Source organism: Hemibagrus wyckioides, linkage group LG02 (genome assembly GCF_019097595.1).
Source record: "Hemibagrus wyckioides isolate EC202008001 linkage group LG02, SWU_Hwy_1.0, whole genome shotgun sequence".
In the NCBI taxonomy this organism is placed as follows: Eukaryota; Metazoa; Chordata; class Actinopteri; order Siluriformes; family Bagridae; genus Hemibagrus; species Hemibagrus wyckioides.
The window spans coordinates 18405325-18431971 of record NC_080711.1 but is presented as its reverse complement, the minus strand read 5'-3'; the positions used below and the strand labels follow the sequence as shown (position 1 = coordinate 18431971).

The 26647-nt window shown below is 38.3% G+C and overlaps 1 protein-coding gene across 2 annotated transcripts in view; it reads left to right on the top strand.

Annotated features, from left to right (window-relative positions):
- prkcbb (protein kinase C, beta b) overlaps positions 1–26647 on the top strand; it is a 105155-nt gene that overhangs the window by 63762 nt on the left and 14746 nt on the right. Inside the window, exons 9-17 of one of the 2 annotated variants that reach the window (XM_058415042.1) lie at positions 676–810; positions 4505–4678; positions 6377–6468; positions 12213–12275; positions 12510–12648; positions 16367–16447; positions 16565–16672; positions 17133–17273; positions 22820–26063. In XM_058415042.1, the coding sequence (XP_058271025.1) occupies positions 676–810; positions 4505–4678; positions 6377–6468; positions 12213–12275; positions 12510–12648; positions 16367–16447; positions 16565–16672; positions 17133–17273; positions 22820–22978 (1092 nt within the window). In that variant the 3' untranslated portion in view covers positions 22979–26063. Of the gene's footprint in view, positions 1–675; positions 811–4504; positions 4679–6376; positions 6469–12212; positions 12276–12509; positions 12649–16366; positions 16448–16564; positions 16673–17132; positions 17274–22819; positions 26064–26647 lie in introns of those variants that run through there. The other variant, XM_058415050.1, reaches the window with a different exon arrangement.

Here is a 26647-nt window from a genome sequence, read left to right as displayed (position 1 = left end):
GGTGAAGAAGTAGTAATGTTTATTCCTCACACACACACACACACACAGAGATCCATCTGTCATTCTAAAATGTTCATGCTGAGATTGTTGAAAACAACTAAACGCCTAAATGCTCACTTAAAGGGAGTGTGCAATCACACATCTTTGCTTATGTGTGTGTGCATATGTGTGTTGGCAAATATTTATATCTTTATAGGAATACCACGAAGATGGAAAAATCTCACGTTTTTTTACCTTGTGGGGACATTTGGGGATATATGCCTAGTTCCCCAAAAGGACACTGATTTCTTAAATATTTTCGTTTGTGTTACAAATACTATTGTTTGGAAGATGACAATAATACACTATTGTAACCTGCTATAGACATGGTAGCTAACTTTACAGTGTGTTTCATGATACTTTCATATGAATATTAGATTTCTAAACTGACTTGCCAGCCATTTCTTAATCCTGATATAGTCTTGCAGTGCATTGTGGGTAATATCAGTTCTTACTTACACATCATAAACATAGCCGTTAGCAAGATGTTTTGTTACGGTGTCAATGATCTTATTAGAACTTTCTTTGTCTTCTAGTGTTTGGGACAAAGATAAAAAAAAAATGTCAGGTGTTATTGTTGATTTGAACAGTCACTAGCATTTATTTTACATGTGTATGTGTGTGTTTGCCTTACAGAGAGCTAAAATAGCTTCTGTTGCTAAGAAGACAGACTCATCTGTATCCAAGTTGGACAATAATGGAAATAGAGACCGGATGAAGCTCTCTGACTTCAACTTCCTCATGGTGCTTGGAAAAGGGAGCTTTGGCAAGGTCACTACTCCCATTTCTTGACCAGTGTCTGTCTGTCTGTTGTTCTGTCTATCTGTCTTTTCTTGTGTCTTCCCCTCCCTCTGTCCTTCACTTTCTGGCTATTTCTTCCTCCCTCTCTCTCTCTCGCTCTCGCTCTCTCTCTCTCTCTCTCCCCTCCCCCTTCCTCAGTCCCTCACTCTTTGGCTGCCTCCCCCTTTTTCTCGATCGCTCTCTGAATCTCTCCCATCTCCGTCCGTCTCTGTCCTCTTCCTAGCTGTTTCCCTTTCCCTCATTCTCTTCTCTGACCTGCAAGCCTGCAAGCTCTGCAAGCCCTCTGCCCTCTCTCCGTTTCTATCTCTTTCTCTCTTCTCCACCTGCGTCATATCCTTTATCCTATCATATATTTTATCGCTCGGTTCTGTCCTCATGTTCTTGTTTCTCTCTGTCTGGCTGGCTTCTTCTTCAGAAGAAGCTTATAGTCCTGTCCAAGCCATGTTTTAGAAGTCTGCCATTTTGTAATCACGCCTTAATGCCACAATTTTCTGTAGCAGATTTAGTGTGTGAATGATGCACTACATGGATACAAAATACCCAGATGCTTTAGGTGGTGAGGATGGTATATGAGCTGTATAGTGTGTTAGTGGTCCTTAGTGGTGGCTGTATATGTGCTAAAGAGTGCACATGATATAGGGAATAGGACAGAGGGAGAAACAGCAGTAAGCTAGAATAGGTGTGTGTGTGTGTGTGTGTGTGTGTGTGTGTGTTGGGGGGGGGTGTAAAATTAATGTAGGTTTAGTGAATATTGTGAAGAACAGAGGTGAATAAAATCAACAGATGATAGAGACAGACAGAAAGACAGAGATAAAGAGAAACATAGATAGATAGATAGATAGATAGATAGATAGATAGATAGATAGATAGATAGATAGATAGATAGATAGATAGATAGATAGATTGAGGAGAATGGTGTGTGAGTGTGTGTGTGTATGAGGGGTGTGGGGTCTTCCTTTTCAAAAGCTGGCAGTTGCCATGGGAACAGGCATATTGAGTGTTGCTGGGAGGCAGAGGATTTTGTGTGTATATGTGTGTGCGTGTATGTGTGTGTGTGCGTGTGTGTGTGTGTGTAACAGATGTTTTTCCAAATTTCTCAATTACAGAGAAAATGTTTCTGAATCGCCTCACTGCTGCCGCTCTGTCTTTCTCTATTCCACACTGTTTTTCTCTACTTCATTCTGTTCTTCTCTCGTCCATCCTGTCTGTCTCTATTCTCCTTCTCTCCCTTATATCACGTCTCTATATTAAATTTCTGTCTCTCTCTCTCTCTCTCTCTCTCTCTCTCTCTCTCACTCTCTCTCTCTTCAATCTATACTGACTGGCTCTATTTATGCCTGTTTGTCTTCCTTCCCTTCTCCTCACAAATACAAACAAGATGAAAATGTCAGAAATGATCAAATGGTTAGAGGAGATTTTTTTTTTACCATCTTCATGAACTCGACAGATTTTTATTTCTTAGAATATATTTAAGTCAATTAATGATTAGATTTCTCTTGTATTTTCTGTAAACGAGTAAAATAATTAACCATAAAGATATTTTTCATAATGAAAATCTTCACCAGGGGTGCTTGGTAAATGCTTTTGCACTTAACTGAGTCCTATATATGGAGAATATGTTCATGCTCTTTACCAGTTTTTCTGTATTTTGCCATGTGTGCCAAGAGGTTGTGGGTGTGCTAATATACTCAAGCTGTATAATGTTAAAGCTTTATTGTTGGTACTGAAATGCTTGTTGAAGTGTTGTTGAGTGAAACATCCAAAGAGTATTGTTTACAGTTTTATCATTAACTTCCACTAGGGGTCTGTCCCATAACTGGCTATACGAACTTCTGTATAGCTTCTAGGCAAATAGACAGTAACACAGATAGTGAAAAGATAAAATACAATGGATGTCCAGAATGCAGTGCTCCAACTCGGGTCTACTTTGTACCTTGTTAGTCAGATTAGACCCCAAAAACACACCATTTTCAGATCACCTCCTGTATGTGGTTATATTCAGGGTCAAATCTGTTCATCACACACTCAGGTTGTGCTAATGATCACTTGGGTTGCTTGTTCAGATGATATAGGACCTGTTGTTTTAGTCTTCACCTGAATTCTCATCTTCCCCAAATGACTGCATCGATGACAAATCCACCAGGGTCTGATTAAAACAGACTAAGCAGAGATTACGTCTTCTAAAACAACTCCCATTCTCTATGCTATGTTTAACAGATGTGACGATTGAGCAAAAAGAGTGGTTTGTGAATGCATACTTGAAAGAAACACTATATGGCCAAAAGCTTGTTTATATCTGACTATAAGCCCCATATATGGGGCTTCCACAAATTTGGAAGCACACAATTGTCTTTGTATGATTTCCCTTTAGTGGAACTAAGGGGTCAGACACAAACCTGTGAGGTTTTCACAATCTGCTTTAGAGCCCTTGCAGCACCAGGGTCAGTGCATTCTCCTTTATCTGAACAATTGGCTGCTGTGTTGAGAGTTCCAAGAGCAGATGTGAAAGAGACTCCTGATATTGCTTTTGGACGAAGAAAAAAGAGTCACCTGATCTGTCTGGAATATTGGTGGCAGCAACTCCACTGGTGAAACTGGGACAGTAGAACCTCAAACCATTTCAGAAGGTGCTAAATGCTTAGAATCTTTTGGGCCATATAACAAAACATTTTTATGTAGAGGTAAGAAGAGCATGAACACACTCTTTATTGTGTTTTAAAGCAACCATAATGCAACTAATGTTGAGATGTGCAAGCAACTTCTGGATGTGGCCACACCTTCTTTCTTTAAGATGCTTATGCAATCAAGGAGTGGACATGCTCTCTTTGCATTCCTGTGCCAGGGAGACTGTCCAGTGTGATTCATGGCTAGAACCTGAATACCTCGATATACAAATGGTCAAGTCTAGAGCTGTATGCTTTTGCACTGCTACCACTGCTATGGAAGACATGTGACAGATTATGCAGCCAGGGTTGTTTATAGTCCAACCTGATTATGGTTCCTCCTCTTATTTCATTTTCTCCTTGGCCCCACCTATCTGTCTGTCCTCTATTACATAACAGCTACTGACCAGGGAAGATGGTGCAAATACTGCTTCCTGAGATCTTTTTAAACTGCTGAGCATGCTGCATCACAGGGTAGTAACGGTCATGATTGCCTTCGATCGCTCTGATTGACAGGGAAGAGAGAATAATTTCATCCTCCCATCCTAGACAGTATGGTCAAATTTGCTCTCTTGACTTTGAGGCATGAGTGGCTGTTGCTTCATATGAATTCAAATGTCCCGACAATTAGGGAAATGCTTTTATGTTGTACAACTTGCGATTTGGTTACAGTCATTATTAATGATGCTAGTCTCCATGCTTGCTATTTGTCTGTTCATCAATCTATTTCTCCTTCGTTGTCTTTCTCTTTTTTTATTCCCATCATTAGCAGAGAGGTAAAGGGTAGATGCATTTAGTTCTTATTATATGCTAATATATTTAGAGCAATAAATTATAACCACTAATTAGCCCATTAGCTAGCAAGCTTTCGGCTGTTTGTTATATGGTCTACAAGAGTGAATGCTGTCGTTTATAGCAAATGTGATGAAGCATCTACTATGTACACTGTACCATAGACACTTTATTCTGTCTGTCTCTCTGTCTCTCTCTCTCTCTTAAAGGTAATGCTTGCTGAGATGAAGGGAACGGATGAGTTATTTGCTATAAAGATTCTGAAAAAGGACGTGGTGATTCAGGACGATGATGTGGAGTGTACCATGGTGGAGAAGAGGGTGTTGGCACTTTCAGGAAAACCTCCTTTCCTCACACAGCTGCATTCCTGCTTCCAGACCATGGTACAGACACATACATATGCACACACACACACACATTCTGTCTTCAAGATGACTTCAGCTCATATTAGAATGGTGTGGAAGCAATTAGGAGATGAGTATACACAAACACATACAAACTCCACTCCTCTGTATGTCATGTCACTTTGCATTTTTTCAACTCACAGCACGTGACCTAAAACACACATGAACACACATAAAGAATACACACACGTACACACAATGTAAATAACAGAAAGGGAGGCCATCATGTCAGACAAATCTTTGGGTGCAGTGGAGCATCAGTGGATCTGAAAGCATGCTGAACAGACACATACACACACACACATACATACACACAGTGAGACAAAGTGAGAGTTTGTGTGTGTCTGAGAGAGAGAGATACTGAAAAGCGACATTATATTTTCTTCAGTAACTGCTTTATCCTGGTCAGATCCTTGCATCCAAAGGCACCAAGGCAGATATCAGGACCCCATACCCATACACACACACATACACACACATTCCATTTAGAGCAATCAATCCACCAACCACAATTTTTGGAGCTAGATATCACACAAAGACATCTATATCAGATGCCTGAACCCCATTCGCTGGTTCTTCTCAGCAGCAGAGCAGAGGTTCATCTGAGCCCTACATGGACTGTCAAACTTATCATTCTATCTTAAAACTGGCTACTTCCTCATTCAAGTTCTGCTGTCCTTGCATTTCCAACTTGAATGTGCCAAATGGCTGAAGTTTAAGAGATAAAAACAAAATCTTGTAATTTGTTCTCCATGAAGAACGAAGTTGCAGAAGTTGTTTTTGCTGTATATAGTGCAGCAGAGGGTAACTAATCTCAGTCAGGGTTTGCAACCTCCACTCTTTCTCTCAAGCCCTTCTTTTGACCTTAGCAAGATCAGCCCTTTTCCCTTGACAGTTGTGGCTCTTCCCTCACCCTCTCTTTAGGATTGTAGCCCTTTACTATAAATCGTTGGCAGCCCCTCTGTTTTTATATCAACGTTTGCAAGCCCTTCTATCCACTTCCACAGAGTTACTTCTCTCTCTCAAGGGTTTGAGCCCACCCTATCTGTCATAAGGAGCGTAGTTACTTTATTGAGGACTGAAGTCTCTCTCTCATGGAAAGCAGTCCTTGCTGCAGTCCTTGCTCTAGCTCTATCAAGGATCATAGCCTCTCTCCATCAAGGATCACAGACTCTCTCTATCAAGGATCACAGCCTCTCTCTCTCTGTCTCTCAATAATGCACCATTGCTAAAAGATCTCAGCTTCAACCCCCTCTATCCCAACCTCTCCACCCTATCTCTGCCTTCCTTCACATCACTTTGCTTTTAATTCATCCCAAGCCCACTGTCACACATTCTATGCCTCCCACTATTTATTTGAAACTCTTCTCCTGTTCATCCCAACCCTTCCAATTACACATCCCAACTATTCATCCCAACTCCCTTTCCTCACATAATCCATGCCATCCTGCATAATTGTTCTGACCAATCTGTCCCCACCATTCCCTATTTCACACTTCCCTACCCTTCAGGTTTTCAGTGCCAGCCAGAGGTAAATGTGGTTCCCTGTTGAGCCTCAGTTGCTTTAATTGTTTCTTCCTCCTAGTCCTGTCTGAGGGTGCCCCAAGCTTGCACAGCCCTGACTAGAATTGCCTTGCAACAAATTTGTCATTTATTTCCTCCATTGTGTGTGCATAGGATCGTCTGTACTTTGTAATGGAATACATTAACGGAGGAGATCTGATGTACCAGATCCAGCAGGTCGGAAAGTTCAAGGAGCCTCACGCAGTGTGAGTATTAGCACTACACTGTCACCTTTAGCTTATAGCTTTTTAACACTCATTTTTAATGCTTTCAAATCATAATTTAGACTCATAATTAATAATGTGATTATTAAACAAGAATACCACACCACTCAGAAGAATGCCATTTCCTATTTAGAAACAGAATTTTTTTGTCTTCTTCTTCTTCTTCTTATTTTTATTATTATGGTAATTTTGAATGGTGAGTACATAGTTTTTATGGTGTATTTATTTTGTTTGAAGAAGAACGTCTGTTAGCATGCTTTTATCCTTCAATAAGCTTTCTCGTAGCACACCCTTAGCCTTTTGATATCACATCCTTAAGACTCCTCTCAGTCTTCTGTTTACACCCTGTTAGTTTTTTTTTAATTAGCACTCTGTTAGCTTCTTTTTTTAACCTTTTCAATAGACTTTTATTCTATTAACAGTGCATAAACACCTTGCGTTGATATGTTGTACATACCGAGGGACCTATAATGGTGTACGTTATTTGGTACTGGGAGCAGACAGATTTATCCTGGTGTTGGTAGAAAGTGTTAAGACCTGGGTTATTAGAGTTATTATGTAAGATTATGTGGTTTTGTTAGTTATGGTGTTGTTGGGAGTGTTGTAATTGTTTTAAATCCAATTTTCTTCCAGATCTGTATAATTTCAGGTCTTTATCCTCATCGCAAAGTACTCTGTATGTGCGTTAGGGGAAACATGCTTCCTCTGAATCATTCTCATCTTTTGGCGCTAATGCTAAATTGTCAAACCTATTAAAATAGACAGAGGGATGCAAGATCATTTATTTATGGTCTTGATCACTCTCACTTCTGACCACGGTCATCTGTGGCATCATCAGAATTCAAACTCACGTCTTCCCAACAATAGAGCAAACGTGTCATGAGGAAGACGTTGCAAATTTCGAGGAGAAAGGAATATGAAGAATAGCACGCTCCTACCTTGATTGTTAGTATTCCAACCGCACAATGCTTGCTTCCTGTTGCCATGCCATTAGCATGCTAGTAGGCTGTTAGTATTACTGTTACACCCACTTAAGAGTGGCAACAGAGTGCTACTGCAGTAGAGGACAAAGATACTGAGGACAGAGAGACACAAGGAGTCAGAGAAAACCTGAGACACTGAGGCAGACAGAAAGCCACTAAAGTGATTGTAAGAAGCCAGTGATTGTAAGAACACAGTAATATTTTAGATCATATAAATAATACCGTAATCATGCAGCTGAGGCTAAACTAATTTAAGCTGATCGTTATAAAAGAAGTGGTGCTAAATAATAAGAGAAATTGTTTGCTTTGCTGATGATAATCTTCAACAAGCTCACATCCACAGTTAGTTGTGCGTCTCTACCTCTATATTCAAATTTGCTCAACATCAATATTATTTTTAACTACAGACATGTTTTTCTCCTTACATTTTTTTTCTGAGACCCTTGAACCTTTAACATTTATTTAAACACTTAACTGTCTTTATATCTTTCACTAATTGACCTTTGGGATGCCAACCAGTCCAGAAACTAGCCTGGAGATTGTCTTAAGAGTCACTGCAGTTTGAAACAAAGCCATGGAAATGTCCTTTGTCCTTTTTCTTCTCTACCTGTTGGCTGCCTCATTTCTGTAGGATCCACATTTCCATTCATTAGTTACACTCTGACCTGGATTACATCATATCCTGACACATAGCTTGGCGAGGTTCAGTTTAATTGCCTTAATAGTGAAGACTTTCATTGGGTCAGCTCTCTACTATTCAATGCTCCACTGATTACTGACAGATTTACATCTCTGCTTTCTTTACCTGGTTTGTAAAGCTGTGAAGGTCATGTATTCTCCTAATGATGCTTCTTGTTTCAGGAAGAATCAAACTTAAATCTAATTTCTCTCAGGCGTTCAAAGGGTTTTCTAAAATGGTCTATACATCTCCATGTACTCAGTTGTCCAGCCAAGTCCTTCTCTAAGGTCCACGCGTGCTTCAAATGCGAGCACGACTGTCTCAGTGTCCTGGCTCCTCAGTATTGGACTTTGAAAACGGTTTTTATTTTCAAAAACTGATGATAACACGATTTGTCCCCGAATTACTTAAAAACTGCACCATTCTGCTTGATTTTCTAAATTGTGTATAATTACTTACATATGAAAAATTGAGATAGAATCAGATAGACCAGATCGAGACAATATCACACCAGAAAAAAAGACTTAAGCTCAAGGTCGGAATCACACAGTCGAGGTTGAGACACCCTTCTATTTTGTTCAGACGCCACCCTGAGCCACAAAGAGTTACATCCAAGCTCTGAATACTGATGTGTTTCAGTTTCAGTATTAATTCCTCAATATTCCTTCTTAACTCAACCCCCGAACATGGCCCTGTCTCCTCTGTCTTCCTCTGCGTCTCTCCCTCTGTGTGTTTCATTTCTTTCCCTCATTCTCTCTATGCCTCTGTTTTTCGGTTGCCTCTGTTGTTCTGCCTGTCTCTCTCCCTCTCTTTCTGTTGCAGGGCACGCTCTTCCATGCTCTTCTTCATCAGTGTCTTTCTGACATTCTGCCTGTTTCTTTCTGCCTTGCTTTTGAAGTTGGGCAGAGACAGAAACTGATAGAAGGACAAAGAACGAGAGAATAGATATATTCAGACCCCTACAGTGCTGCTCTTACTGCCACTGCAGAATGACCTTCAGTTAATGAGGACACACACACACACACACACACACACTGATCTCTCTCTAGGTAGGTTTCTATCTAAACATGAAGCGAATTTCTGAGAAGAGGAATAACACATACCACATACTAATATACTACACGTTTAGACACAATGCTCTAATAGTACTATGAGTACTATTTTCAGATTTTATTTAGTATGTTTACGGTTTGGTAGGTATGCCAAGATCGCCTCGTTCCAACCAGAATAAAGCTAACGTGTTGCTATTTTGAAGTCATTCATTTATAAGTAAGTGAAACATTTATTTTTATTATTATTGTAGACTTACTGTGGTATAAAAGACAAAACATTATCATGTTTGGCCAAAAACGCTGATGCTTTGGCAAAATACTAAGAAAATAACATTTTAAAACCCGTAGCATCTGTCATTAACCTAATAACTTCATCTCTTTATAGGTTTTTATAATGTATTGTCAAAAAACTTTTGCCTTTCCAGTGCCTTAAATTCCCCCCCCAAAAATCGTTATGTAATCCTTAAAGCCTTTTAAATGAAAGACATTTTAATCAGTTTTTCTCCAGTTCAATACAATTCTGTTCTCTGACATATGCATCATTTAGATATTATGGTTTTTCTGTCAGATGATGATAATTTGCTATAAAAACTGTGAATTGTTAAGAAGTAAGAAATCACAGCTTTTGGTCCTTTTATGGCTTCATCCTAAATCGCTCCTAAGATCTGTGACCCCCCTTCAAGTGACATTAATGAGCTACTGTGTCAAATAATTGTATTCTCACAAACAAACAGTTCACATGACATGTGGTCAAGCTCAAGATAGAAATTAGTTCATCGAACAGATGACATTTATAACCTGAATGATGCTCTGTGAAAGGTTAATGACTAAAGAAGGTGTGGGAGCAGAGGGAGGATTTAATACTGAAATTGTTTATGTGAGAATTTAGAACTTCAGGTATGTCTCAGTTATGTGAAATCTTGAACGTAAGCGCACATTTCTTGCTTGTTATTATATCAAGTGTGCGTTAATGACCTCCATTCAGTGTCTCATGCCTTTGCATAGTAAAATGTGTACACAATGTAAAAAATAATAAATAAATAATTGCAAAATAATAAATTGTGCTGGAACAAATCCTGTTATATATTTAATTTAAGATGGCAGCAATAATTACAACTATTCATGTGTCCATATGTTCACATTATACTAGATTACTGTTCGATTTTTTATTTCAGAGCTTGGTATCAATATTTTTTTTTTTTTTTTGACATTTATATTTCATTTTAAAATTGCCTCTTGCTATTACATCATGATACATTTGATATAAAAAATCGAGTTGTCTTAACTTCTTAAAATCCTCACATAAATATTGACATATATATTAATCTATCATTGACTTTAACCTTGTTTTTTCTTGTTAATAATTTCATTCATTTTAGTTAGTCCTGGCTAATAATTGCAAAGGGTTTGGAGTCAGAAACTGAATGAATTCATGGAGGAATCTGCACTGGTAGTGATTTCACCTAATGGTGCATTAAGGCCACATAGAAAGAACTGAACACCAAACAGGAAAAAAATGTAATGTAGAACTCATAAACACACGCAAATACTGAGCATGAGACTGCCAATTTCACAGTAAGCGACAAAAATAATGCAGTATGAGGCATGAGATGAAGCTAGGAGAAAGTGCGTTGTTTGATTTTAGCTCCCGATAACTTCTTTCTTTAAGATATATACTACAATTTGACCCACTATTTGGGACGCAGCCATGGAGGGTCTTTGTCTCTCCTTTAGTCAATATGTGTCTATCTCTCACTCTTTTTGCCTGTCTCTCTTTATCTGACCTCTCTCCCTCTCGACTGCTGGTTGATTAGGTGTGAACGAGGACAAGTGTAGGTAAAGAAAAGCCCATTTTCTCTCTCACGCACCCCTAGTCAAAGCCATTTATCCCTCACTCTTCTTGTTTATTTTCGATTTGAACCATAAATTACTTCCTGAATGGAAAAACACAGCAAACGGAATGAGAAGAGAGAAAGAGAAAGAGAGGCAGAGAGAGAGAGAGAGAGAGAGAGAGAGAAAGAATGGCTATGCCGATACCAACGGTGACTGTGCTGACCTTTAATCTCCTTTCAGATGTCTCCATCTCTTTCCTTCTTTCTCACACTTTTTTTCCTCCCCATCATAGGTTTCTCTTGCTCCAGTGACTTGATTTCTCACATTTATTCCTACAATCGTCCAGTATGTTGAGGGAGAAAATGAGACGAAGGCACATGGAGGAAGAGAGACATAAAGGAGCCAGAGCTGTCAGAATTAGTATACATAGAATTGTCACGCCTTATTGATATTACTATTGATATTGATACGTCTATATTACATTTTATAATGTTAATTTATTTAGCTATTTAGCTATTTTTTTAGTCTTCTGACACACAATTAGGCTAAAGTATATCATAGTACACCTTTGCTCCATAAAACACCATGATATTTAGCCACAGAAAGGTAGTGACTTGATTAACTGTTTGTTAATTTTATAAACTTTATTGTTTGTTTTCATGTTTTTATGACAATGGGTGTTTATTCAGAGCTGTTCGCCTACATCAGGTGATGCAAAATAAATAGCAAAATAATCTAATCTTTAGCTCAATTTTTTTTGCACCATGCTATTCTATTTTTTTAGGAAAAGACCTTGAATTTAATTTGTTAGGTCAAATAAACCATGAAAAGGAAAAAAAAATCACAGCAGACTTCTTAATTAAACAATATGGGTTTCATTTATATCTATTAGCTGACGGTGTATAGGATAGCGCTTGAAACAGCACATGCTAATTTTTTTCATGTAGAATTAGAAGTAATATTTTGTACCAGAAAGAAAGCATTAGAAAGAAAGCTAGGAAAGAGGGAGGAATAAATAAGCTCCTCTAGAGCTTATTCAGATGCTGCACTATGCTTTGATTTGTTGTATATTTAGTGCATAAATGTGTTCAGTTTGAGACATTACTGTCCCTCAGGTACAATATAGTCAAGTACATAGTATATAGTCGTAAAATCTATTGTGTGTGTGTGTGTGTGTAGGTTTTACGCTGCGGAGATTGCCATAGGCCTGTTCTTCTTGCATGTGAAAGGCATAATATACAGGTGAGTAGATATATATGGACACACATAGCATTCATATTTTTATTTTTCACAGAACTATTCATTCACAGGAAGTCCAGATCCACACAAACAGGAAGTCTCTACCCAGATAAATATGATGTATACCTCTAGATAAACAGAAAAAGTGCATCTTTAGATAATCAGGAAGTTTTTGTCCAGATAAAAAGGCTTTGGGTAATGTGATGCTCTCGGTCATGCTCTCTGTCTCTGCTGTAGGGATCTGAAGTTAGATAATGTAATGCTGGACGCTGAAGGTCACATTAAGATCGCTGATTTCGGGATGTGTAAGGAGAACATGTCTGAGGGAGTGACCACCAAAACATTCTGCGGCACTCCGGATTACATTGCTCCTGAGGTTTGTGTGTGTGTGTGTGTGTGTGTGTAAGGGAGATGCCTGTTACAGATACACATAAACATCCTTAACATACTTAACAGTTAGAATGAGGGTCTCAAGCTGTACTGGAGAACAAGACAACAAATATTGGTCTAAAATGCCTAATTGAGGGATGTGGTAGCTTAGTGGTTAAGGTGCTGGACTGCTGATCTGAAGTTAGTTAGTTAAGTTGTCTTTATTTGTCACATATACATTACTTGCACAGGGGTTGGGGGTTGGGTTCAGAGCGCAGGGTCAGCCATGATATGGCGCCCCTGGAGCAGGGTGGGTTGGGGACAAACATCCACCTCTGGGCTGTTGAGCAAGGCCCATAACTCTCAATTGCTCAGTTGTATAAAATGAGCTAAAAAAATGTAAGTTGCTCTGGATAAGGGCGTCTGCCAAATGTCGTAAATGTGGTAGGGAGTGGAGGAGATAACAGTCTGTGATGTCAGTGGAGGAAATTTATTACTACTTGGGATGTGCTGAAAAATTGGGATCAGAGCAGATCTAAGCATATTCGCTCTAATCCATTACGACGATTTAACCTAGAAACACCTTACGCTAAGCTCTGTTTCAAGTAGCCAAGACTGTGGATTACTTGAAGTTTCACCTTTTAAAACTTGAGTTCAATATCCAAAACTTGTCATGACGATTAAAGTTAAAGAGTAGAAATACGTTCATCAGGTTATATTAAAGTCATATGTGATGGCACGCTACCTAATCTTTACACCAGCTGTGAATAGAACAGAGAAACTCACAAGTGACCAATGACTTAAGATTTTATATTTTATACTGTATTATAACAACAGTCTATATGTGATTCTATACAGGTTCTGAAATGCAGCCAGCATCATCTCTGCCTTGTCTGTGTGTGTCCTTGAACAAATCAAGGACAAACATAATTTTATGATCCCACATATTGCTTCAAAATGAAGACAAATTTCGGACTTGTTTTCCTCGTCTGAATCGGAAAAGGATTCTGTAGAGAAACAGCTGTTCCGACTTTTCTTACAAAGACTCAAAGTAAAGGAATTCTTGGTGCCTACAACAAAACGAACTACTATATTCTTAAAGACACATGTTTATATTTAGTACAGGTCGATCAGAAACACATGGAATGTCAATGCGATCCATTCCGAGTGTTCCTTACAATAGACTCATCAAGAAAACAACACAGAACACTGATTTGTGTCTTGCTCCTCAATTTCCTGCTCAAAAATGTTTAGGTTGCCTAAACTCATTTGTCAACATCGTCATCATCATCATCATCAGCTATTTTGAAGGCTGCAAAAAAGCTTTTATAGCAGCTTAGGTACAGATGAGGATTCGATGAGGTCCTAAAGCATACACTAAAGACACTTCTGAAGCATCCACAGCTGGGGGAGAAGTAACACAAAATTCACACCAGGCTGTTTGCGTAAGTCTTGTGAATGCAATGCGGGAATGACATATCACTTCCTGATCAGGCCCAAAAGCATGCTATTTTTTATTATTATTATTAAAAATGTACACGAGGCAGGGGTAAAGCCGAAGACAAGGCCAGCTCAATAAAACATAACATGAGTCATGACTTTTCCCCAGAAATACATACAAACAGTTTTCTTTAAAACTCTACATTACATTACACATGGCTCTAGACGTCCAGTGTGAATTAACAGCAAACACTTTATTAAAAAAAACAGTCCATGACTTTTTCCAACAACTACGAGGTCACATTTTTAAGTAGTTTTCACCTTCAAAAGCATTAAAGAGCATCTTAAGAGCCAGGGTTTAATAAAACACTTACATCTAATCCACTGAACACTTTCTTCTCATCCAACAATCATCTTATCAAATATTTCTATTAAGAGCTGCTCAATTTCTCCTGAAGTTATTATAGTGCAGTTTTTGTGAGGGCCATAAACTAAGACTATTATATTAAGTGCATCTAGTCTCTAAGCTAATTACGGCCATACGTCAGCCATATCTTTTTTCTCTTTATAACGATGACATAATTCATTTCTGCCACGATGTCTAAACTCTAGCACTGAAGAAGAGCTCATAGTGTAGGTGCTTACGTTGTCGAAGAATATGCATGTCCTTACCTTTGGTTTTTGCTCTGAATCAAAATCTTTATAAAACATTTGTACAGCGGAACCCTGGAAAATGGATTTAATTCATTCTGGAGGCGAGATCTTGAAGCGAAAATTTGTACTACGATGTGAATTTTCCCATAAGAAATAAGGTAAATGCAGATAATCCGTTTCAGCCACGCAAAAAAATGATCAATATTCCCAATACATAGTATTTGTAAACTGTATGGCTGCGTACAAAGAACTGACCCAAGCCAAGCATTCCATGTCAAGGGTCCTCACAGGAAGTCGTGCCACCAAGCTTGGGGCAAAAATAGAACAGACCACCCACACCACCAATCTGTCAATAAAAAAACGGCCGAAAAATCACCTAGCTTTTGAACACAGTCCGAAGGCAACGCTGGTATCGTGGGTTGACTTATTCGGAACAGCTTTCGCTGACTGAAAAAAATGTTGTAAGGTTCGTAAACTCGCTTCACTTGGCCTTCCACTGACGCAAACAAGTTTTGAATGGCTTCCAGATGTACACGCAACTTAGCCAATGCAAATTTCTTGCAAAATTTCTATTCTTAAGGTAAAAATTTGTAAGGGAGGGCATTCGTATACTAAGTTTCCACTGTATCTGTACTTAGTTATTAATTTCTGCACAATGATTATTACTGATATGAATTCTACTTAAATAGTGTACACATATGCATGCTCAGGTATCACAACTACAGTACAAATGCAGAAAAATGCACCACTGAAATCTACTTTTACTCCGTGTATACCATATCTCTGCGCTTTTGTTGCAATTCTGGCACAATTCTTGCTGCTGTCATAAACCATTCTTTATGTTTAAATAAACATAACATTTTAACTGTGTGTAAGCTGTTGTATTGTATTGTACTGTCTGTCTTGTTTTCCCATGTTACTGTATTTCATTCTGTATTGTTTTATGTTGCTTTGCTTTTCTGTGTAGCATCATGGTTTACACGTTAGGAATGTTGTTTCATTTCAGTGTGTACTGCAACAGCTGAAGGTTGAAATGACAATAAAAGCGACTCGACTCGATCCGACTCGAGCTGCACTGCATCCATTTTGTTGCATTTTTACTGGAGTCGGTCTACACAGAACTAAGGGCTCATCTAAAGTTCGAACTGGATGAGAACTTACACACCAGTCCAATATTTCCACTCAGGTCCATTCAAGCGCACCTGTCAGCTAAAGCTGAACCCATTTAGGCTAACCTCAGTTAAAGCTAGGAGCCTCAGACAAATGAAATGCCTCAGGATTAAAACGTGCATACAATCTAAAAGTCTGAGGAAAAAGTATAATAAAAGAAAAAAGTCAAATAAAATGCTTCCCACTTGTCACTCTACTAAACAGTAAAACATCTCTATCTCCCTGTACATACAGTATGAGCACATCTCTTGCTGATTATCAAATGTCTTGTTTTACTGAACCTGCACTTCTTTCCCATTGTACTGTTATCTGCTTCAGTGGAACAAATGAACGTGTGAAAGATAAAGTGTACGTTTCCAGCCGAGTGTAGCACTCTTAAGGCGCAGCAGATTTTAATCTATATTCTATTGTGTATATGTCTCATTTCTCTCAAAAATGACAACTGCGTATATGTGTGTTAGATCATTGCGTATCAGCCGTATGGGAAGTCGGTAGACTGGTGGGCGTTTGGGGTACTGCTGTATGAAATGCTAGCTGGACAGGTAAAACTAGCATACACTCTCTCACTTAACCATCCTTTATTATTATTATTATTATTATTATTATTATTATTATTATTATTATTCCTCTCTCTCTGTCTCTCTCTCTCTGTCTCCCAGCCCCCATTTGATGGAGAAGATGAAGACGAATTGTTCCAGTCCATCATGGAACATCACGTGTCATATCCCAAATCAATGTCTAAGGAAGCAGTGGCCATCTGTAAAGGAGTACGTAACCCACTTTCTTTGCCTTTTCTGTGTAATAATCCAGTTCTTGGACCCTTGGACACTTTGGTTATAGGGCATTTGGATTTTTCTTCTTCTTTTTCTACTTCTTCTTCTTCTTCTTCTTCTTTGTCTTAAAGGTTCCTCTGATTAGCTACTCACAAACCTCACGATGTTACTCTCCTTTCTTGTTACCTGTTGGCAAGTGTTACCTGTACAGTAGCAACTATTAGCTATAAGCTAAAACCTCCATGTATATTGTAGTGTAAATAAAATAGTCAAATTCACATGAATATTATGTTCGGTAATCAAAACCAATAAGTAATCTGCCATATGAGGTGACTTAATTAAACTGTGGCAGTTTCGTGAGGGATTTTAGTTTTTATCATCTGTGTGTTTATATATGTGTGTGTGCATGTTGGCCTATGTGTGTGTGTGTGTGTGTGTGTGTGTGTGTGTGTAGCTGATGACGAAGCACCCCGGAAAACGTCTAGGATGTGGCCCTGAGGGAGAAAGAGACATCCGAGAGCATGGTTTCTTCCGCTACATGGATTGGGAGAAGCTTGAGAACAAAGAAGTTCAACCACCATTCAAACCTAAAGCTGTGAGTCACACACACACACACACACACACAAATACCTGTACATACACATGCATACTGTATACATTAAAACCTACACATATACACTATTGCATGTATTACTGATATTATTAGCATTACTACTTCAGGAGTTCAGCATGAAATGCAAAAGCTGGAGCATATCATAAGCACAACAATCCAACGCAGAGCTCAGCCATGCAGACAGACGAGGTAGATTGAATGGAACTAGGATAATGTACAGTTTAGTGATGTTGCTTTTATGGGATAGATTCATAGATTAGCATCAACAGATTACGCTAAGGACTTAAACTGAAGCCATGAGCCTGAACGATTTGTGTAGCTATTTAAGTGCATATAAGCACATCTTCTAGCAGGAGCAAACAAGTCCAGCCCTAGCAAACGTGTAACATATCCAGCAGTAGTGCATAAAGCCAGCGCTGATTCTATAGATGTTCCACAGTGATTGGAGTGGGTCACATGGGTCAAGATGCAGTTTCCTGAAACACGTAGACGGTACACGTGTTTAAAGGGGATGTTGTGAAGGTAGGAAAGTTGGAACAGATCACAGAAACACATTCATGGCTGTAGCAGAGTGTGCAGAGTGACAGATTGCCTGTTTCTACCTTTGTATTCCTGAAACTACATGGTAGCATGTAGCAAGTCCACACACACACACACACACACACACACACATACACACACACATGGAATCACCCTACATAGCATTATATAGACATACACTTACTACATACACTATACTTATACACACATACACAAATCTTTCTTTCTCTCTTTTTATCCTGTCTTTCCATCTTTGCCTCTCCTTCTGTCTTTCTTTCTTTCTTTCTTTCTTTCTTTCTTTCCGTCACACGTGTCTGATTAGCCTGTCTGCTGGCTGTTTCTTCTCTATCAACACACTGGATTCTTTCATTGACGCAAACTTCAAATTTGACTGTTTGACTTGTAAAAGCCAGGACTAATTATGTGTTTAGAAAAACATCCCTTCCTTTTCTATTTTTTTCCCTCTCCTTCTTCTGTTTTCTTACTTCTCTGTTATGCCTCTCGCTCCTTTACTTTATCCCTGTGTGCAGGAGGCTGGTTAGAGATATGAGGGAAAATCCAGCTTTTTCTCTGGCGGGCTGTGAGAGCGAGATAGCGGTGTGTGTGTGTGTGTGTGTGTGTGTGTAGAGCAGTGAATGGCTGTAGTTCTGCTGTTCGTGTATAGTCCAGCTATAAGAGTGAACATCGGTTCTCTGGCTAATTACAGTTCAGCAAACAATGACGAAAGACAGAAGAAAAGGTGAACAGACTGATAAAATGACAGACAGGAAAACAAAGAAAGACAGGCATCATTATTTGACAAAAACAGACAGCGTTATGTCTGTGCTATGTAGAATGCTAGCTCAAATTGCTGGTTAGCATCTGGGGTAGAGCTCTACACAAATCACGGTTGTTTCCTGTTTTGTAAAATATTAATAAAGCATATTACACAGGGGTTTTTTTGCACCCAGGTTTTACTAAATTATCCCTATGTTTAGAGCATTGGATAGACAGCTGGATTTGGACTAACAACCTTTTGAGCCAGAGTCTTATAACATAACCAGTGAACTGCCACGTGCCTGAAGAAATATGCTGCATATTGTACATTTAAATGATAATCACAAGCACTTATTTTGTAATTGATGTAGCAATGATGCATCTCTGACTGCTAGCACTGAGGTATTTCTAAGAGTAGTAGTTATCCCTTAGCGCTAGCAGTGAGTTAGCTATGAGTGCTAGCACTGAGGTATTTCTAAGCAGTATAATTAAATAAATAATAGCTATAACTATAATGAATCTAGCTTCTTTGGATATTTACTGATAATTACCATGAGATAGATAGATAGATAGATAGATAGATAGATAGATAGATAGATAGATAGATAGATAGATAGATAGATAGATAGATAGATAGATAGATAGATACTAAAACGGCAGACATGTAGATAGGGTTTAAACACTGACAAGAAAAAAAGATGATGCTTCAGAGAGAAAAGTCATACAAAACAAAAGAATGACAGAGCGATGAAGAGATCAACGTAAAGATCAACAAGACAGAAACAGGCAGTAAGACAGCAGAAATATAGACGCTGACAGATAAAGAGAAATTCTGACAGTTACCCAGACTGAGAAGAGAGGCAGGAGGAAGCCATTCTCATGGGAAGCACTCTCATGTGTCAGTGTGTGTTTGTGTTGTGTTTGTGTCAGGCATGTGCCGATAACACATCCTCACATCACTGTAAACACATTTATATTATTATGGTTTCCAAGATGTGCATCATGGATGTACCTTATTAAGGTTTTGTTGCTTGCCAGCACTTCTGGTGCAACACAACCTGAAAAAGAAGAAGCCTTTATTTGTCACATATACATTAGATATCAGTTCAGCAGAGTGAAATTCTTTAGCTTGTTTGGAAACTGGAGTCAGAGCACAGGTTCAGCCGTGATATGTTGCCCCTGGAGCAGAGATGGTTAAGGGCCTTGCCCAAGGGCCCAGCAGTGGTATTGCTGGGGATTGTAATTCAAAGCTTTAACCAATGTTCCTCCAGTCACCTTACCTTGGTCAGCGGTGTGCTACAGGAATGATTCCACTTCTGAAGTGGTAATTACGAGTATGTCGTGTTCACCTGCTTTGCTCTCTGAAGGAACATTTAGCTTTAACTGCATGTAGAAAAATGAACAACGCAAATTAGCACAGAAACTGTATTTATCTCTGCTATTATCGGCTTTTCCCTTCTCCATTTCTTGAACTCGGATATCAAAATAATCGGAAGGTTTCCCAGTCGTAATTACAACTTCAGGTGTCATTCATGTGCTAGATACTAGTGGGAAAGTTGTATTTATGATAATTCAGATAGCATGTGAAGGTACTGTAGCATTAGATACAAAGCATTAACTCTGCTGACTAATGTACTGATTGAGCAGGTGTGACTGAGAATTATAGCAATGCTGACTTATTAATATTGCTGTGTTTGCAATTTCTATATCTGAGGCTTAAAGTTCAAGTGGAAATCTTGATTCAGTAGATCCAGGCCAGGGGCATAGGGAAGGTTTGATAAACAAGTATTCACTGGAAGATTCTTGAAAAGACACTGACTGAGGTATTTTGCATCCAATTACAAATCCTATCAATCTGGGAATGATGACAGTACAACCTTAGGAATCTCCTTATTAAGGTTTCCCATTAGCTTGTGGATGGTACCCACAATTCCCAGCTGTAATGTTCAATTGATTGTCTTTGAGTCAGCGTAAATGTTGCGTCCAATGCTGGGGGGAATAAAGGCTCTGTGTTTATTGAACGCTTTTAAGAGATCATGATTTTGTGTTGCTGCTTTAATGTCAATCACTTAAACAAGAGAATTGTACTGAGTACTGATGAGGTAAGTGATGTTTTTTCTAGTTCATCGGAAGTTCTACTCAACATTGTCTCCAGTATGAGGCTAGGAAGCATCAGTATGTTCAGACTGGCTTCAATACCAACAGACATCCCCTGTTTCTATATTCAATGTAGTGTTGTTTATGCTAGACTGACAAACATGCACCGGTCACTTTATTAGGAACACCTGTGTACTATACCTGAATAATCGTGCAATTATCTCTTCAGAAAATTACATGGCAGCAGTGCAGGCCAGAAAGTCAAGAGCTTCAGTCAAAGTTCACGTCAAACATCAGAATGTGGGAAAAAAAGTCATGCCATTACTTCAAATGACGCTGGACTGTTGGTGCCAGAGAGGTTGGTTTGAGTATTTCAGAAACTGGTGAATGTTCATAAGGAGCAGTCTCTAGAGTTTGGTGCAAAAAACAGTGTCTGATTAAACTAAAGATACGCTTCTGAATCAAGTCAAGTCAAGAAAGTTTTGTTGTCATTTGACACAATACACAGTGAAATGAAACAACGCTCCTCCAGGACCCTGGTGCTACATAAATACACAGAGTTGTTCACATAGAACACAACACAGACCTAAGGGCTGAAAATTAATTTAACCTGGTCACATAACGTGCATGTGGGCAACCCAGGGCAAACAGTGCAAGACCAAAGACAATGCAATTACAAGAGACAGTGCAGACAGACACTACAAGATAGATAGGTAAGATAGCACTGACCAGTCTGTGTGGTCCTGTGTGCAAATAAGGATGCTTGTTGAAAACATATGTACACATATGACAGCAGCAGATGGTAGCAGCGTTAAAGTGTGTTGTGCCAAAACTGCATTTAAGAACATTAAAAGTGTGTGTGTGTGTGTGTGTGTGTGTGTGGTTCTGAAAATTCAGGAGTCTGATAGCTTGGGGGAAGAAACCATTACACAGTCTGGTTGTGAGGGCCTGAATGCTTCGGTACCTTTTTTCCAGAGGGAAGGAAAGTGAAGAGTGTGTTTGAGGGGTGTGTGGACTCATCCACAATGCTGTTGGCTTTGCGGATGCAGCGTGTGTTGTAAATATCCATGATAGAGGGAAGAGAGACTTTGATGATCTGGATTTCACTTGTCCAGAGTGGTTATTTGAGCTTAGCTACCTACTTGTCAGCTCTGACCTCTTTCATTATCAAGGCATTTCCACCACTCAGAACTGAACTCGCTGGAAGTTTTTTGTTTGTTTGTTTGTTTGTTGTTTGTTTGGGTAAACTGCTTTTTTTGGATTAGGAGATCAGCAGTATCTGAAATACCCAAACCAGCCCATCTGGAGCCAACAAGTCACTTTGATCAGACTTTTCCCACAATTCTGATTTATGATGTGAACAAGAACTCAAGATCTTGACCTGTATCTGCATGATTTTATTCACTGTGCTGCTCTCACGAGATTGGATCTTTGCATGAATATATAAGAGTTGGAAATAAAGTGTTCAGTGGGTTTATGTGACTGCGTTGAGCAAGAAAAGAAATAAATCTGAGGAGATTAATAGTTCAAAGTACTGTGATGCTTATACTGAATACATAAATATGTACTTTATTATTAACAGTGCTGGTGAAATGGGAAATGTTGCTAGTAGAATAGATCACAGTGCAGAGTTTACCATAAATATGGATAGTGAAAAGGGTCAAAAAAAAAAATCAGAACTGTGTAATATCATAGTGGATATTAAATAATTTATTTGCTTTACAAATGAAATATGGTATTCATGAAAATCCAGTTGCTTCAGGAAGATAACCTATGAGAATTCCTGAATTTGAGTAGTGTAGTGTGTTTAAATATCTTATACAAATTTAAAGAAAATATTTGAAAATTTAGTCACTTCACATGACTACATTGCTCCCAAAATGCTGCCTACATAGGCTGCCTCTTTTGTGAAAAAAAAGCGATATTATTCATGTTGAATATCGCAGTATGTCATGTAACCAATGATCGGCACATGCCTCATTCACATGATCCATCCCTCCATTGTGTAGATGGTGTTAATATTTTTTTTTACATATTTGTCCTTCATGTTTCTGTTTTTCTGTTCTCCTCTCCTCCATTCCTTTCTCCCTCCATCCATCACTCGGTTTTCCTTTTTGTGTTCTTCCTTTTTGCAGTGTGGCCGAGAGGCGGAGAATTTTGATCGCTTTTTCACACGTCACCCCCCGGTGCTCACTCCGCCCGACCAGGAAGTCATCATGAACCTCGACCAGGACGAGTTCGAGGGTTTCTCCTTCATAAACTCTGAATATCCTAGCGCAGAAGCTCAGAGCTAATTAATATTAGCTGTTAAATGAACTCTGCCCCCGCCCCACACACATCCTATCATTTTAGCCAATCATTTCTTGCTTCTGCTGGTGCACGCCCTGCTCCCTACTGGCCACTTGGCTGAAGTGCTTATGAACATAGATAATGACTATTAGATAATCAGATGCATGCAAAATTTGCTCACTGCAGACCACTTGGCTGTAACTTAATATATGCCTATATACTCAGATGCATGTAGAACTTCTGTAATAACTAGGTCATTTAATAATCCGGATTTTATTTATTAGGATAGATGTAAATAGCAAGACAGGACATCAGTACAGGAGATCTCCACTTCCTCCAGGAATGCTCCAGTTTTTTCTCAGTTCTCCACTTCCTCCAGGACGCATGAGTGACTTCCTGCAGCCACACAACAATGTGTGCTTCCATCCATCTGTTTAGAAGGCAATAACATAGTATTAGGTCATAAGGAAACCTGAGGAAGGAAGGAAGGAAGGAAGACAGACAAAACATAAGAAAGAAATTAAAGTACGGAAGGAATACAAGTAGACAGACAAAAAGACATTTATTTAGATAGCGGGGGGGAAAGGAAGGTGTGTTAATCAATAACCAGTTAAGTCACAATATATAGAGCAGAACAGCAGCCGATGGCAATAAAGATTGCCTAAACATTTGGATGGAAATTAACCAATCAGCTCACTGCATGTCTTTTACATCATCTGTGAATGTGATTCATTAGTGTGATGCCACTAACTTTTTTTTTTTTTTTTTTTTTTTTTTTTTGCATGTCTGAATTATTATTTAAATGCATAACCTCCATAAACAGCATGCGACGGTTGCACCTTGACTATATCATATTTACATGAATAGAAATGAGCTCTACAGTGATGAGTAGATGATTAGTATTCCTGCTTTCTAAACAAATAAACTGGTGACAGACAACCTTAGCTGTGAATTTAAATAATAATAATAATAATTTAAAAAATATATATCAAAAATGCATGCTTATGTGTAATATGTATGCATTTTGGCTACATTTACATTACAAACTGTTTGAAAAGGAAAAAAGGAACATGGAAACGGAATATTTTTTTCCTTTTTGCTTTGCCAAGTTGACCTCAATAAATGTTACTTCACCCATCTTGGAAGTGTGAGCCAAAAGAAGAGCAAAAAAAAAAGAAGAGCTGTGATCTTTTATTTCTGGAAATGAATTGTAAGGAGTGGTTATTATTTACCAGCTTTCACACATTTTCTTCATGTTGCTTTCTTGCTCATGGTTACAACTAACCAAAACCAGCTAGCCTCTTACATTGTACTATCGTAATAATTCACACAGTTTCTTCTTATGGAGTTTTTGTTGCAGTACAGAATCTTCAATAAGAAAATGATCCCACGCTTTTATCATGAAATATTTCATTGATGAAATAAAACATTAATCTGTAAAATACACAATATGGTTAAAAGTTTTTTTGGACAGCTGACCGTCACACCCATATGTTCCCCAAAACTTTTGGAACAAAAACGCACAATTCTACAGGATTTGTTTGTAAGCTACAGCGTTACAATTTCGCTTTAATGGAACTAACAGAATTTCCAATTTCCCTTTAATGGAGCTAACCTGAACTTGATCTAACATGACAATACTCCCATGCACAAAGCTCTCTGAAGACAGGAGATGTGTGGAAGTATTGTTGTGTCCTGCACAAAGCCCTAAGTCCTGACATCAGTGCCTGGCTGAGATATAATAATGTCCTTGTGGCTAAATAAACACAAAACTCCACTCTCCAAAATCTAGTTTCCCAAAAGAGCAACTACATCACATATGTGTGTGATGGGCAGGTGTCCACAATTTTTTGGCCTTTTACTGTATGATTTGCACTGTGCTCAACTAAGGCTTGCTGAAGTCCCCTTTCTGGAACCTTCCAACCATCAAGGTCACATGATCACATTTTGGTCTCCTATTTAGGGTTTAAAAAAAATCACACAGTTGTGTTCACACTATGACACAAGCAGGAAAAAATCTGATTTATTCCACTTATATAATATGACTATAAACATAAACAGCTTTCCGTTTTCTGGCTCGAGTGCACCAGCTCTCTTGCTCTCAGACAGGATTTCACTGACTTTTGTCTTTTAGAGATGTTTTAACATGTTTACCAGAGGCTACCTCCTCCCACTGATGACTAATGGCTCAACCGCACTCTTATATCTACAGACTGTTTCAGTTTGCTAGCAAGAACTGTTTTTATTTCTTTATTGATCACACAGTTTTGTTCAAACCTTTTTTCAATCCAACAAAATATCAGTCATTACATCAATACAATTATACATCATTTCAGTGACAGGAGATTCTATAGCAGATTTCAGCCTCATCATCTAAATCAATAAAAACATATTTCTAGTCATTGATATGCCTTTAATATAGAGGCATAGGTTAAAAAGTATGAGATCATTATTTAATAAATATACAGTTGGCAAATTGTTATGATATACAGTGGATTCAGAAAGTCGACACACACATGCTTTTGTAATGGAAAAAAATTAAACCAAGATAAATCAGCTAAAAAAATTTTTTTTAACCTTTTATGTAACATAACATCGAACAAACTTTAAATAAAAATCTAAAAAGAAAAACTCTTTGCATAAATGTGTACACCCCTTAAATTTTTGATCCTAACACATTTCAGTCTTTTTGGAGAAAGAGTCTACCGATGTATCCTGATTCCACAATTTTGTTCCACTCTTCCCTGCAAAGATTTCTCAAACTCAAAATGCTAGAGGAGCTCATGTTCAGTTCATGTTCACAGTCTTTCGACAAGAAGTTACATCTGATCTTCATTCCATTCTTGATTTGGATGTTGGATTCTCTTTCTCTTCAGCTGTGGAACAAAACTGATTGGTGTTTGGACCAATCCATTAATCACCTATTTTTTGACTAGAGCCCACATCTGTGGTTATTAAAATAGGGGAAGCACAGCTGTGTGTTATGGACAATATATATGTTGATTTATAGTAACAGCTCATTCACAGAATTCTTAGAAGTACACAATCCACATAATCTAAAAAAGACAAAAAATATACGCAATCAACAACAACTACAATAATAATAATAATAATAATAATAATAATAATAATAATATAATACAATATATTATATATAAATAATATAATATAATATAATATAATATAATATAATATAATATAATATAATATAATATAATATAATATAATATAATATAATATTTAATATTTAAGTATAAAAAAAACATAAATAATATATAAATATAAACATAATGACAATAAATAATACGGTATGTAAAGTGTCGGTGCAGTATGCACACAAAGATGTCCAGTGAGTGTGGTTATTGTGTGTGCAGAGTGGTGCAAAATATACAAGTAGTGCAATTTGTGTGTGCAACAATCAGCTGAGGTAGAATGTAATGTTCATGTGAGGGGTAAGTCTAGAAAGTCCAGGTACTATGTGAACTGGTTGAGGGCCCGAATGGCCTGCGGGAAGAAGCTCCTCCTCATTCGCTCTGTGTTTGCCTTCAAGGAACGGAAACGTTTCCCTGACCGCAACAGAGAGAAGAGTCCATTGTTGGGATGGCTGAAGTCCTTCATTATCTTCCTGGCTTTGGTCCAGCACCGCTTGCTGTATATAGTGTCCAGGTCAGGAA